Source organism: Papio anubis, chromosome 1 (genome assembly GCF_008728515.1).
Source record: "Papio anubis isolate 15944 chromosome 1, Panubis1.0, whole genome shotgun sequence".
NCBI lineage: Eukaryota > Metazoa > Chordata > Mammalia > Primates > Cercopithecidae > Papio > Papio anubis.
Window position 1 is genome coordinate 180,239,608 of NC_044976.1, and position 15,961 is coordinate 180,255,568.

General features: G+C 44.7%; 1 protein-coding gene across 12 annotated transcripts in view; it reads right to left on the bottom strand.

Moving 5' to 3' along the window:
• Positions 1 to 15,961, bottom strand: part of CACNA1E (calcium voltage-gated channel subunit alpha1 E) — a 498,649-nt gene that overhangs the window by 92,123 nt on the left and 390,565 nt on the right. For all 12 annotated transcript variants that reach the window (XM_017951640.3, XM_021929889.2, XM_021929885.2 and 9 more), the window contains 3 exons: positions 5,679 to 5,794; positions 1,324 to 1,377; positions 586 to 675 (listed from right to left, as the gene is read on the bottom strand). In XM_017951640.3, the coding sequence (XP_017807129.1) occupies positions 586 to 675; positions 1,324 to 1,377; positions 5,679 to 5,794 (260 nt within the window). The remainder of the gene's footprint in view (positions 1 to 585; positions 676 to 1,323; positions 1,378 to 5,678; positions 5,795 to 15,961) is intronic.

Below are 15,961 nucleotides of genomic sequence, written 5' to 3' on the forward strand. Positions count from 1 at the left end.
TATTTCTACTACTGGTGGCACAAAACAGCAAGGAGCTTTGTAAGTCTCTTCTGCTTTTGAGGATGGAACAAGATTTTTCCCTTTTTCTGGGGAGGAAAAACCTGCCATCAGCCAGAATCTCCAGGAGCACCTGAGATGGAACCCATAATATTAAAGAATTGCCAATCAGAATTAGTTTTAAGTGAAGCAAATGGCTTCAAGATCTCACATCCATGTCCCTGGAAGCAACAGGTCCTCAGGATCCTTTGAACAATGTCCCAAAGTGGTGATTCTCATCATCACTCCCAGGAGAGGGAGGATACCTCTGCAAATGGAATACATCTGCCACGCCTGAAAAACTTGGGTTGGATTCTTAGCCCTAAATCCCATGTTTCATGTGAACAGTATCCCCAGGTCTTTTTTTTTTTTTTTTTTTTTTTAAACAAATCATTGTAATCTAGATTCCATTTCCACCCTTTTCCTTAATTACATTCATAAATTCTGGACTGTTTGGATTCTTTCCCTCCTTGTGGTGCTTCTCAAAAGATAGGATCTTCCTTTTCATGGGCGATCAGAGAAGTAAAAGATCTAACTGGATCCACTCACCCACAGAGGAGATATCAACACAGTGCTCATCGCTGGAGTCTCGGGTCATGGCCTCTGTCCGGCTCCTCTTGATGGTTGCCCTTCGAAGCACTGCACCAGGGAAAGGGAAGGCCAGTGAGAGGCCACAAGTACACACAGACCATTCTGGACAAAACTTTGAGGAATGCAGGCAAGAGGCCTTGTTTGAGGTCCCTGTAACATTGGCATCTATCTACCTTTAATACCTGAGCCAGGGTAAGAGAAATCAAGGACGTCTACTAGACCACAAATGCTGTGCTCACCAGCATCTCCTGCAACACAAGGGCTCTGGAAGCCATGCTAGAGCCTATCTAAATGCAGAAGGTAAACAGGCACTCCGTATCCATCTGAACTGGCTCTTCACCTACAATGCCACTTCCTGGTAATGAAAGTGGTCTCAAGGTGACCCCCACACATTTTAAGAGAAGGTCCCTTTAGATAGCATTGGTTGTAGGATGGCCTTTTCCTCGCTCAGTATCAATCACATGCCCTGGAACAAAGCAACTCTTGGGTTTCATTTTCATCACTTTAAAAGGCATTTAAATCTGTGACTCAATTCCCTTCATTTTAAAGCATGAGGGATTTTATGACAGAAAGACTCTCATTTCAAATCCCAGAGCACCATCTTTTATTTCTTTCTCCCCTTTTGATCAAGAGAGATTGCCATCGCTGAAGAGGGAGCAAATGCAACTGGAATAAGGCGTCAGAACATTTCCTTACCTTCTAAGGCAGATGTTCCAGCATTTTTATTTTCTTCAGCGAGCATGACTTCCTCTATATGGAAACAAATGGTTTGGTAAATTATCTGTAAATGCCAAATTATTCTGCAAGATGAAAATCCCTCAGGGACAGCTCCAGCTTAGGGCAACAGAGAGAGAGAGCAGAGTTCAGAGCCTGTCACAGGCACCAGCATCAGAAAGAAAGCAGGTGTCACAGAGGGTGCACAGAGAGCTCCTGAGAACAGAAAGGAAGCCTCGGGGAGGGGGTGCTTGGGGTAACAATCCACTCTGTGTCTGATACCCCTGTTCAGGAGGATACCTGTGAGAGGAGAAGAAGAGGCTAAAATCCTTGATAGGAATGAAAAATTTCTGTTTCTGTTTTTAATTCCACCCAGCTTCCTGTCTTTCCTAACTCCTTGAACTTCTAGCAGCAAGAGCTTCCTTAGCTTCTCTTGCCAGTGGCCATTGGTCATAACATCTACACCCTCATTCAGGAGCTGAGCCCACGTTTTGGGCTTTAGTCTATGTCTCTGAGGAGGGGTCAGAGGAAGAGATGCCCAAAGGTCCTCGGAGACAGGATGAGGGCTTGTGGGCTTCCTCCTCTCCCCATTGTGTCCATCCTTTCTTGGTTTACCACAGCCTGAGCCAAAGAGGCTTGGGCCAATCATGAATTTGTCCCTAAGATAAAATAAAAAGTAAGTATTTGGTTTTTGTCTCTGGTTCCTGGCAGTCTTTCGTATGCTAATGAAATGACTCATGGAGGAGAGAGGGGCCCCATAGGTTAGAGGAGGTAGCTTGTAGCCAGAACAAACAGCCACAGGACTGGAGGCTAGAACTTTCAGCCTCTCCCTACTCCCACTTCTAGGGAGGAGGGGGCACTAGAGATGAGTTTAATTGCCAATGGCTCATGGTGTAATCGAGCATGACTATGTAATGAAATATCCATGAACCCCCCTAAATGTTGGGGTTCAGGAGGCATCTGAGTTGGTAAACACATCAATGAGCTGGGACGGTGGCATTCCCAGAGAGGACACGAAACTCTGTGCCCCCCACCCCCATTCCCTGCCCTATACACCTCTTCCATTGGGCTGTTCCTGAGTTGTATCCTTTATAATACAGTATGGTTTTTCCAAAGTTCTGTGAGTCATTCTAGCAAATTACTGAACCAGTGGGGAGTGGGGCGGGGGGAGGTTGTGGGAACCCCAGATTTGTAGTCAGCCAGGCAGATATGCTGGTTGCCTGGAGACCCCACTTTTGGCTGCCATCTAAAGTGGGCAGTCCTATGGAACTTTAACCTGTGGGGTCTGTGCTAATTTGAGGTAGTATTTAGTGTAGAATTTAACTGATTGTTGAACACCTAGTTGGTGTTAGAGAACCAAAGGACTGGTTGATGATGAAATAATATATTTGCTTATTGGAGTTCTAAAACAACACCACACAGTCCCCTGTATTCTTCCCTCTTGGTGCCCCCAGGAGCAGTCCCATACTCTACTGAGGTGTCATCATCTGAAGGGGAATATTTTCTACTAAGACTTATTGGACCAAACCTCACTAGCATCCCTCCAAGTGCACCAACAAAATAGCCTTTCTCTCCCAAGTCTGGTGGGATCCTGCATGCCCTATGAGGAGTGATGGGATGAGTTTTGAGCCCAACCCACAGGCCAGGGAGCTGGAGGCCTCAGTAAACATTCCCTAAGATCCCAGCTGCTGGGGGAAAGCTAGCCTCAGACCCTACTAAACAATGGTTTAATTTAAACATAAACACTTTTAACAAGTAAAAGGACAGTAGGAGAGGTTAAAGTCATTACCATAATTCCAGCTGCAGATAAAACTGAGAGTACATAATGTATTTCCTAGGGAGGCGAACATGTTAAGGCTGGGATAGTACTCATAGGACGGCCATTATTACCAAGTCATAAATGTTGGATTTCTTTTTTAAGTATAGCCTCTGGCTAAGTTAATAGGTTAAGTGCTATTGGTGAGGCAGTCCTGCCTGTAGACATAAAGGGGTTTTAAGTCATTTTATAGCACATGTTTGGAGGGCATCATTTTAAAATTAGGAACGTGTTAAAATCCCTCATAGCAACTTTAATCACCTTAGCCAGACAGTTACTTTTGCTATACACAATGTCTGGGCTTTGAGGTGGGCAGATCTGGGGACCCCCCAGGATAGATGGAAGGTGTGTAGTGCTGCTGAGATCTCTGGGAAGCACTCAAGGGCTCTGGATGTGCTGAAGCCACCCCCCTTCCTCCCCACCTCATCCCTTTTGCCAAGTTCGCTTTAGAACTTGAGTGTCTTTCCAGGGAAATGTAACCCATATGTCTCTGATTCACTCGCGCTCCATTTGTAAAGGGAAGGGCCAGGAAGCACATTTTGACGTCGCAGTGCGTCTTTTTTCTTAGAAGGAGAGAGCTGGCTTTGCCAACTGGAAGAAAGGGAAGCCTTGGAATTCTGCAAGTATTTGAAAAGCAGAGCCCCAGCGAGCAGCATACCCTGCCACCTGACCTGTGTGGGGTGGCCTGGGCTGGGAGGGCTCCTTCCTGGGTCTGCTGCCAGCTCTCTTAGTGGTCTGTCAGATGGCTCCTCTGCCGAGAAAGCCAAGGACAGCTGGGACCATCGAGCTGCCTGCCTGGCCTGGAGGCAAATCTGCTTGCCCTCCCATGGCAAGCCTGAGTTACCATTCTGGGAAGCGGTAGGGGACATTCATGTCTGCTTCATCCCTACACAACAGCCTTGGAGGAGAAAGGGCGAAACGCAAGTATAGTCAATACACATTGCTTATGTTTCCAGAGGCTACAAGGGAGTGCAGATAGCAATCATACATGTACTCTCTCAACCCTTGGAGGCCACCAAAAGTTGACTGCAGAGCTTAGAGAGGGTTTTTGTGTGTTGGCAGCCACAGCGTCATAGTGTCCTTCCAAAGTTCCTACAGAAGAATAAGGCTCAAGCAACTAAGCACTAAATCATACTCCAAATTTTTCCTCTGTGACCTCACTTTTGTGCTATGTTTTCTATTAGGAATAGAGAAAAGATACTGACTGTCATATGTGTAGTTTTTTAAAAAAATCACTTGTTCCTCTGGAAGAAAATGAAGATATATAATACTAATGAAAACCAACCTTTAAAATAATAAAGAAAGCAAACCCGCCCCTTTTCTTGACAAGTATGGGGGTGATTGATACCCCTCATAAGCATCTAAGCCACAGCCAAACTTGAATCTAGTGGCTCTGTGGGTTAATGAAATCATGACAGGTTTGGAACTATTCTCACAGGCGGCTGAGAACTATTCCTAATGCTGAGCCACAGAGTGAGAACTGATGACAGCTCAAGGCTTAGGAAAACACCCGTTCTCACCATTATCTCCTCCCTGGGTGATGGCAATAGCCTCACTACTAGTCCCTCTGCTTCCAACCTTGTCATTCTATGGTCTATTCTCAATGCGGCCAGCACATGCTCCTTTATGGTCTAAAGTCAGAGCACATCAGTGCTCTGCTCAAAACCCTCCCGTGGTTCTTGTGTTACTCAGAGTGAAGCTCGTAGCCCTTACAGTACCCCATAAGGTCAAACACAATTGCTGCCCACTTCCCCGGTGACAGCCATCACTCTGTCTCGTGTTCCTTCTCCCAGCTCCTTCCCCCTTCTGCTCCTCAGGCACCCCTGGCTCACTCCCATGTTAAGTACTTGGTGCTGAAATACTCCTCTCCCAGATCTTCCTCTGGCTCACTCCTTCATCTCTTCAAGTCTACACACCAGTGGGGCCACCCTGACCTCCTATTTAAAACTGTGGCACATTCTATACTCCATAACCCTACCTTGATCAGTTTTCCCATAGTACTTACTACCTTATCATTGTCTTACGAGTTACTCATTTATTATTTTGTTTATTGTTGCCTTCCCCAACTAGAGAGCTTTACAAGAGGAGAGCTTTGGTGAGTTGTTTGACCATTTGGCTCACTGCTGTATCCCAAGTGCTTAGAACAGGGTCTGGCACAAAGTAGGTACTCAATAAATATTTGCTGAACAAATGGATGGCTGTGAGCACCAGGAACAGTATTATAACACACCATCAGCCCAGTCTCAGCTCCAGGATTGGGTTATGTTACTTTTACTCAGTTCACCTTGCTAAGATGCCTGCCTTAAGGTGTTGGGTAGATGGGACGGTTTGGTAGACGGGACAGTTAGAGCCCAGAGGAAGAAAGTGGGATGAGCAGGGAACCTTAAGCGCCAACCAGGCATCCAAAGTGTCTCTCTTCTCTTGTCTAGGCTGCCCCTTGAATGGGAGAATTGGGAGTGAGGGGCCGGCCCTGATGTCTCTGCAGCCCACTCACCAGCCTCCTGCAGCCCCCCAGGCCTACCTGCTTTGTCTATCCAGGCACGGTAGCCATTCAGCTCACGCTCAATCTGCTGCTGGCGCCGCAGTTTCATGAAAGCCCTTCGGTTCTCCACTCTCTCTCTCTCTTTGGCAAATTCCCTGTGGAAAAGAAGGATAAGATTCACTGGGTTTGGATAGGGCCATGAGTAAGGGAAAGGGTGAATCAAGCAACAGAGACAGAGCATCTGAGCAAGTACCTCTATTAAGCTCATGTACCCTTTCCTCTGATCCAGGCTGCAAATATGACCTCCTTACAATGTTACACAGAAACACACCTCATTCAGCCTCACATAGGAAGCCTTCCCAGACTAGCTGTATTCCAATCAGGACCAACTGATTGCTTGCTCTATTTTGAAAGGTATGTTCTTAGCCATGTGAGAAACTAGGTTTCAAAATGCCATGTTCCACCTCTTCAGCTACAATGAAAACCCTTAACCCTCTGAAGGGCACAGCTACTCTTTCTCCTTTTGATAACAATAGCGATTAATGTATATTGACCAATTATGATCAATATATGACCAAGGCTTAGGAAAACACTTGTTCTCACCACTATCTCCTCCCTGGATGGTGGCAATGGTTTTCACACCCGTTAACTCATTTCATCCTCACAACCATCCTACGAAGTATTAATAATATTAAAATTCCTATTTAACAGATGGGGAAGCCAAGGTTTAGTGAGGTGAAATACCTTGCTGGGATTTGAACTCTAACAACAATGTCGTGTTGCCTCTGCTGTCCTGTACTCTGGTGCTTAATAAAAGCTGCCCACTGAAGATCAATGAGGCTGATGACTTCAAAGGCTAAAATGCTATTCAAAGGTGGCTGATGTCAGTTAAATAAGAAAGGAAGGGACGTGGGAAGGACACCTGACTCCCATAAAGCCAGTGGGAAGGTGGGTGGGGCGGGGGTGGAGGGGAGATGATGAGGCAGAGGGAACACCCAGGTGAGGGTCAGGAAGAAGACAGAGCCCATGACAGGCTCAGGGGACTAATGCCACTTGGTGTGACAACAGGAATGAGAAGGCTACAGTTCCATGGGAGAAAGAGGAGAGAAGAGGACTAAGGGTTCCCTGGTAGACAAAAGGAGGATCAAATTTAATGAGTGAAAGAATGGGGATAAATAAATCAGTTTCCTAACAGGTTCCTCCAGAAGCCACCTCTAGCAATGCCTTTCTCATCACCAAACACCCTTCCAGGCTAAGATGCTCCTTACCAGTGCAGTGCCTCCCAGCCGTGGCTCAGGTGTTCTCCTACTACCTGGGAAGCTGTTCTACTTATTAAATGTGATCTCCATAAAGAACTGCAGGCCAGGCACAGTGGCTCATGCCTGTAACCCCAGCACTTTGGGAAGCTGAGGTGGAAGGACTGCTTGAGCCCAGGAGTTTGAGGTTACAGTGAGCTGTGATTGTGCCACTGCACTCCAGCCTGGGCGACAGAGCAAGACATTGTTTCCAAAAAAAAAATAGAGAGAGAGGTGCAGTCTGAATCTGAGGGAGTTCAGCACCCACTGTGAGTCCTACCAGTTTCTCTCTCATGTCTAGGGAAGAAGAAATGAACGAGGGGCTGGGGATTGGGCCCCAGCCACAGTGCGGGGAAAGGGGAGATGCCAGTCTACCATAATGCCAAGAGACACCTGCTCGTGCCTTACCTGGCCCTCCTGCTGAAATAGAGCTGGTGTCCTTGGGTATAGCCACCTGCTTACAATCAGGCAGAGGGTTTAGGGAAAGGCACATTGGAAGGAGAATTTCTCCTGTGCTTGGCTTCAGGTTCACTGGGTTCTACTAAAGGTGCTATGGGGGAAGGAAAGGAGAGAGTCAAAATGAAGAGCCACCAGGGCCAGTGAGGACCAGGGTAATTGAATTCAAGCCCTGGGATGCCTCCTTTCTGCTTTCTGAATTTCAGCAATTTGAAAGTAAAAAGGGGCTGGCTTGGTTCATGGAATCACCATCCACCAAAATTCTTACCTTTGGATCTTTGCTTCTTTCTGTCCCTCCTGTCCAATTAGTACCATTGTCCTGTTGGTTCTACCTTCATAAAAGCACCTGAATTCATCCTCCCTCTCCATCCTCACTATCTTGGTCCATGATCTCATCCTTCCTCGCCCGGACCACTGCAATAGCACCCAGCTGGTCTCTCAACCTCCTGTCTCTTTCTCCTCCTTTCACCCATCTCACACTATCAATGTTATCTTTTTAAAAGGCCATTCATTGGATCTTACCACTTCCAAACCTCCAGTAATAACCATAGCAAGTAACATGTGTAGAGCATCTCTTAATTTACCAAGCATCTTCATATATTTTGCTCATTTAATCTTTACAACCATTCTGAGAAGAAGGTAGAATAGGTATTTTCACCCTTAACTTAAAAGTTATGCAACTTCATGGAGTTTAAGTAAGAAACAGAGCCAAGACCAGAACCCAGGCCTTTCTCTTGTAAGAGCCCAAGTCCTTCAGGCCCCACATATTTGCCTAGTCCCATGGCATTTTTATATGCTACTTTATCTTTTCATAGGTCTGTGTCTTGATTTTTCAACTAAGCTCTGGGGGAATCCAGGGAAGTTTAACAAGGTGATATTTTGAGCAAGACCTTGAAAGAGGAGAATTGAAGCAGGCTATGACCAGAGGAACATAATCATCCTTGAGCATCTAGGGTAAGCATTATGACCAACAGATCCATTTTCCAGCTCAGAAAACTGAATCTGAAGGGACTTAAGTGGTCCTTTGAGAGGGCAAGTGTCCAAGGACACACAGTCCCTCAGAGGAACCACAACTCTCAGATCTTCTAAATTCCATCTCTTTCTACTCTATCAGCCCCTCCTTTACGGCTTCCACCATCCTCTGCTGAATGAAGAGGATGAAGCCTTCAAGCATGACTTTCAAAGTCTTACACAGTTGGAGCCAAGCCTTTCTCTTCAAGCCTCATCTCCTCCTGCCATCCCTATCCACCCCCTGCCATCCCTATCCACCCCCTGCCTGCCTACCGCCCACCACAGCCATGCTTCAACTATAGCACATTTCCCACCCTTCCTGAAAAGGCAAGGTAAGCGTTCAAGGCTAGCGCACAATGCTTATCCGCCTGGAATTCCCTCTTATCTGCCTGAGTCGAAATCCTTCTTCAAGGCCAGGCTGAAATGTTGCCTCTTCTGTTTGGGTCCCACCATCCCTGCCCCTCAACCTTCTGGCCTCTAGTCTACCTCTTCTACAACTCTTTAGAGCTCATCTTGCAGTCAGACCTTTACTATGGTCAGCTGTCTTTCTTTCTGTGTGAGTTTTCTGCAAAAACATTCTGTGCCTTACTCAACTTTCTATCTTCCCAGACTAGAATAGGCCTACCACATAGTATATGTTCAGTAGATTCTTTTTTTTATGAAAAATATCCAGGCTTACTAGGAGAAGTCATAGCTCTTCCCTGACTCCTAGAGGCTTCAAAGAAGGTGTACTCCAACTCTGCACTGACTCAAAGGGAGCAGGTAAATGAGCGGCAACTCCTGCACACTGCCACCAGTTTCTCTTGGTTTCACTTCGCTATAATCACTGTAAATTAGACTATAAAGAATGGGCTTTGTCATCTCTATATGGCCCCCAGAATGACAATGTAGCTTGATTTCTGGCAGGATAGGCCAACAAACCCCAGTCTAACCTCCCTTTGTCTAACCTCTTCTGATTCCAGGTTAAGTGGTGTTTCCACATGCCTCCTTGTGTTTGGAAGTTTCTTGGATCCAGGTCTCACTTGCTGGGTTCCCTGCTCTTTTTTGCCATTATAGGCTCCCTTTCCTCCCACCCTCCCACTTGGCATCCTAGCTGGAACTCACAGGCCCAGAGTCTGACAAATTTGGCCAAGTCTCTTGGCTAAAAGAATTAAAGCAATGAATGTGCACCACTGGGGGTACTCCCAAGCAGCTTCAGCACCTTCATGGAGGATGTGGGGGACCTTCTTTATGATGCTTTATCAACTGGCCTTTTCTGTTTCTGTTTTGTTCTTTCATTGGGAACCTGGGTAGCAAGTCCAGCATCTGTGTCTTTCCTAACTCTTATTGCCCCTCCACGATCACTGCTGTAATTGTTAGTACCCATGGCCTGTCTCCCTGACTAGTCTGCAGGCTTCATGAGGTCAAGTAAAGCCTGTATCATATCACATTCCAACAAGGGTCAGTGAAGCCTAACCCAGTGTCTGGTATGATAGATTCTATAGGTTATAGAAATAAAATATCAAGAACAGCTAATGTTCATATAACACACTTAAACTTGTTAAATTTACAAATCATTTTCATGTAAATTATTACATTTAAAGTTTCAAAAGCCCTGCGAGATTCAAAAAGATTACTTGCCCAAGATAATCCAGTTAGCAAGAGGCAGAGACAAAATTCAAACTAATGTCTTCTTCCAGGTTATGTGCTGTTTTCACAACGCCTTAGCTGTCTACCCTGCTACCTAGAAGTCAACATTTAAAATCTACAAGACGGATTTCATTTCAGCCCAAGGTTGAGGAAAATAAGCATATAAAAAGATGGCTTTTGTTTTTCTTTAAGGGATTATCCTTTTCATTGAAACAGTAGCATAAAAATCCATTGCTCTGTGTTGGGTTATTAAAGACCTAGAATAAAATTCATAGCATTAGTCAAGCTAATGATATACTGTTTGATTTTGTGTCCATTTATTCATACATATATTGCATTCTGGAGAGAACAGAAGCAAATAAGATTCAGCTTCATAAACCTTAGATTTAACATGCCCATCAGGCTCATGAGTATATATGTGACCAGACCTGGGAAACAAAGCATACTCCTTTAACTGGTCCCTCTCTCCTCTGACAATCTAAGTACCCTGTCCCCTTCACAGAGGATCCTGGGGTTATTCAGATGATGACGCTTTTGTAAAGATAAAGCATATTACCATTATTTAGTTTACCAGATGACTGCTGAATTTCCCCCATTGAAAGGCAGCTCAAAGCAGGGCACTACGAATATCTTAATTTATCCAGTTCCCCTGGAGCAAGGCATAGAAAATGTAAAAGGGGGAATTTGGCCTATAGTAGAAGAGTGTTCATATTCTCTAAGGCCCCTTGGCATCAGCCTGTGGCCTAAGGTAAGAGGACAGGTAATTGGCTCCTTTTCATTTGTTCTATCCAGGCTTTCTACACCCAGAGATGCAACAGAACTCAAGATAGGATGCGTCCAGATTTCAGAATTCCAAACAAGGGGAACAAAAATAAATCCCCATGTGATGCAGCAGAAACACCACCAGTCTATTTTCAGAGCCGGGGATCTAGGTATCCTCTGCTGCTTACAAACTGGGCAGTCACCTTCCTGTCTGAATTTCCTCATCAGTCAGAGTTGATATTAGGACCCATATAAACCCTAGGCTCATAACTATAGGCAGGGATAGATTTGGTTGACTCTGAGAGTCCTGAAGAGATTCCCCTAAGAGATTGTAGAGTGACACAAATCCAAGTGGTGTTTCATTCCAGACGCTTCTCCTTACCCAATTCTGTTATCCTTAATTTTAGGTTGCTCCTCCAGCCCCAAACCTGGCTCCTCTGAGGGAGGATAACCTGTAGCTCCCCTCACATATGGCTGTTGCATACAGGGAAGTAAGGTGAATTGGAGTTAAGCATGGATGAGCCTCTATTCTGGATGCTACATATGTATGCAAGGTTTGGGTTTCTAAATTTCAGTCATGGAAACTAAGAACAAGGTGGATCTCTTTGCACTGCATGGTTGAGCACAGTTTTCTTTTATCCTGGTTACTACATTTGTATTTATGACTGTTTTTTATCTGCAGCAGTTTACATGATAAACATAAATTGTAAAAATCAACTATTCATACACAGCTAATTCTATATTATTCATCAATAAGATGAAGTGGAAGAATTACATAATCTCAGACAAGGTAGAATGCCCAAAACATTTATCATGTGTGTGTGGAGGGATGAGGGGAGAGAAAACAGAGACTTCTTTGAAATCATTTTCAGGTTATTATTAAAATTAATATTTTATGACTGTCTGAACCTATAAGGAGCCATTGCTACAGACAAATCACAAAGTGGTTAATCTCTGCCCTAATGAAGTAACTGGTTTTAGCCCATAGGCTGATACTAGGAAGGTCTTCGGTTGTTCACATTTCTAGACTTGATTATGCTGTTGCTAATTCTTGGGGATTAGAAGTGAGGTTGATGAAAGCCTAGCTCCAGCCTGAAATGTCTGCCCATGTTATGTGACCCATAACAGAGTCAGTCACAGGGCACCTGGACAAGTATCTCGATGCTTGTCTAGTGATGAAGATGTTCTGGTAGGTCGGCTGGGGTAAGAAAGCCTCTGTTGGAGGACTGCTTGGCTCGTGTTTTAGCCTCTCTCGCTCCAGACCTCTCCTCCCACCTCCATGCAGGGAGCTTTGTTTACTGATGCACAGCCCCTCGCTGCTGTCATGACAACCAAAAGGAAGACAAAGTGCCAGGATGGGCCAGCCTGTGTGACTCAAAGATCTGTTTATCCACACTCCTGTACACACTTGCATGCTTCATCACACACATTGGCATGGATACACACACTAATCCTGGCACAAGCCGCATATGTACACACACTCTGCCAAGCACACAAATGGCCACATGGTCATATTCCTATTCATCTTCAGAGTCCGTGTTTCAGATAGCTTTGCTACCCATAGGGAAACCTTGCCAAGGTTCCTGTAAAGTCTTTGCTTTAGGAAGGAGGAATTTGGGTTAGACATCAAGAAAAAACTCTTCAACCCTAAATGTTCTGAAACTAACAGAGAAATTGGAAGCAAGATTGGCAATTCTGTGTTGGCAGTGGTTTCATTTCAGTGCCATTGGAAAATGGGCTGGGGTCGGGGTGAGCCTTTTCAGTGTTCCTATATTTTCAGTGTTCTTACAAGCCTGGGGAAACGTTTCTCCCATTTTTCAGAGAAGCAAACACAGCCCCAGAGAAGGTAAACACCTTACTGAAGGTCACAGAGTTCAGCAGTATTAAAGTTATTTAGGCTTTATCCCTTGACTTGTTCTAGAAAGGATTTAAGGAGACTTAGGTTGTCAATAAAGGCCAAAACAGAAGCTAGCCCTCTAAATCCTATCCATTATTGACTCTAATAAGCAGGACGGGTGATGCAAATGCTCAACGACATCATACGGGGTCATTCTTCCTTCGAATCTGAAGTTTTCGGAAGGCTCCTCCTATAAGCAGAAATCCTTCCCTAAAGTAGGTAAGGCAAATAAATGGCATTACATGGAGTGCTATATCCCATTCCTACCCCACCACCTTATGTCCACAGCAATGGAAGACAGACCAGGAGTCTTACAGACCAGGATATCGGGCGAGGGGAACCTGACAGATCACCTGTCCAAGACCGGCTTTCCACAAGCAGGGAAACTAAGGCATAGAGAGAGGTCAGATGATTTGCCACTTCCAAGGATTGGGGTGGTGGCGGCAGACCTGGAGCATCACGTTCCAAAGCCAGTGCTGTGCCACAGCTTCATGACATTTCAGCTATGAGAACTCAAAGAAGATTATTCTTTTAGGAGCTCGGGGAATGACTGGTCTTTTTTCTTTCTCTTCTCAATATTGAGATCTCATTTATTTGTTTGAGTAGACGCAGGGGAAAAAAAGCATGACAATTAATGTAAGGGAGATAATGAAGGAACTGGAATATGTTTCCTGTTTTGGTTTTTAACCTTGAAGTTGGTGGAATCCAGAATGTTAAAGTATAATGATTAAAAGCTCTGAAGTTGTACAGACCTGGGTTTGAATCGTAGCTCCATCATGATGTGATCTGGGGCAAGTTCTTAAACTAAATCTCAGTTTCCTCATTCATAAAATTAGGAATAATTATCATACCTATCTCAAAATTTGGTTGTTGTGAGGATTAAATCATAGAAAGTGCAAAGTATAGTAGCTACTCCAAGTAGCTGTTATATTACTAACATTTCTGAGAATGTATCATAATACAGATAACCTATTATCAAGGCCTTTATTTTATATATTCATTCCACCTCCAAAATACAATTTATTGAGTGCCAATTTAAGGAGGATGGCTTGAGGCCAAGAGTTCAAGACCAGCCTGGGCCAGAGAATGAGACCCCCTTCTCAAAAAAGCAGCAAATCTCTGTCCTCAACAGAGCTTACATTATACTGCAGGAGAAAAACAATAAACAAGATAAATAAGTACAATAGATAGAATGTTATAATCTGATAATTCCTCAGGGAAAAATAAAGCAGGGAAGTATAGTAAGTATTGGGGGTCAGGGAGCTGGAATGTTGAGTGGCCAAGGAGGGCCTCACTGAGGAGACTTGAGGAATGATATGAGAGATGTGAGGAAGTGAGCCATGCAGACATCCGGGCAGGAGGATTCCAGGGAGAGGTGATGACCGAGCAAAGCTGTGTGGCAGAAGCATCTTGCAGGAACTTTTGAAGAACAGAAAAGGGCCAATGTGACTAGAGTGGACTGAATACATGGAAACAAGGTCAAAGTGGGCAGCAGGCAGTGGAGAAGTGGAGGACCATCATGCAGGGCCATAGAGACCCTATAAAGATTTGAGTTTTACTTGGTGTGACTGGGAAACCACTGGTGGGTTGCAGCAGAGGAGTCCCACAACTTGTTTGCAAAGAATGTCACTGGTTGTCCTGTTAAGAAGAGACTGAAGGGGATTAAGCGTGGAAGCAGGGAGATCTTCCAGGTTGTATCCAGATGATGGTGGCCTTGGCCAGAGTGGTAGAGTATAGCTCATGAGAAACAGCGGGGCTCTGGATAGACTATGAAGACATAGCTATGAGGACTTGCTGGCCCCTGGATGAGGAGTGTAAGATAGACATGCATCCAAGATGACCCCAAAGTTTTCAGCTATAGCAACCAGAAGAATGGAGTTAAATGAACTGGGATGGAAAAGATAATGGAGCAGGTTTGGGAAGAGGGAAGATCAGGAATTCAGCTCCATATATAAGTCAGCTGGATATCCTGACACGTTTATATTAAAGATCATTAAGTTCAATAGCACCAAATTCTCTGTCATCCACACAATATGTGCCAGCTGCTTCAAGGATTATCTGCTGTGAATGAAATAGAACCATCCTAGATGTTCCTTCTCTGCCACCCTCCTTCCCTGCTGCTGGCACATGCTAGAAAGATGTTAACTGATTATTCAGTAAATCACCATCAATAAACTGTTGTTGCTTTGCTGCAAATAAAATTTAAAACAAAACCAAAAAACCCACAAATATTCTTGGATACTACACTATTTCATTCTAACTGCTTCACAAATCCCTCCATGAGTGGATGATCACGGAATAGCATGTACTATGAACATTGAAAAGTTATGAGTTCTCACATGGTGGTCCCTAAAACCTTTTAAGAAAAGGACTAGGGGACCACACTTTCATCTCTGTTTTGCAGATCGGAAAAATAAAGGCTTTCAGGAGTGCTGAAAGACAAAGAGTTACACAGCAGAATTCAGATCTACTCTGTTTAATTCTCCACCACCCTGCGTCACCTCACTGTGGCACACAGATACTATCAAGGCATGAACTCAGAGGTGCACGTGCTGCTTTCTCTCTGTCTCTGCATATAATAGTGTATGTTTCAGTCACAATATTTCAGTGGATTCAAAGCCCCGTGGTGCAGGAAGAATGAGACACAGGGAAGTAAGAGCATTTCATATTCTTCTTTCTCCCTCATCTACACCCCCCACAGCACTCTAATTACAGTATGAAAGAGGCATCCTGACAGAGCACAAATGGCTGTGTTCTTTTCAGAGACACATTTCACACTCCTCTGAGAAGGCACAGCAACCAGCTCCCTCCCCAAAAGCTTTAGAGGTGTCTGAGGAGAGGTGTGGCTGTGTTCAAGGAAGTAACTGAGAGTTTATTACCAGGTTGAAGCTTTGTACACTTCGCCCTGTGTGGGCGTTTTTTTTTCCCTTGTAAAAAGTTTTGAATTTCCCACATTCCTTTGTTCAACATCTCCAGATAATTTAAACATCAAAGATTCCCCTCAGGAAGGCAAAATGTCATGGTTCATCACGAAAAGGTTCCTCCTTGTGAAAACAAGTCCTTTGATATGCTTTGGGATGGTCAGTGGAACCAAAGAGAAGGCCCAGAGCTAACAGAAACGGGATGGTGGAGATGGGAAAGAAGAACCAAAATATGAGGGAAAATGGACCGGGGGGAGTTCCTGAGGAGAGACTCGAAGTGAGTGGAAGGAAGTTTACAGGCTTGGTGTGGGCTAACACACAGAATGTGACTCAATACACAGAAGGACTAGC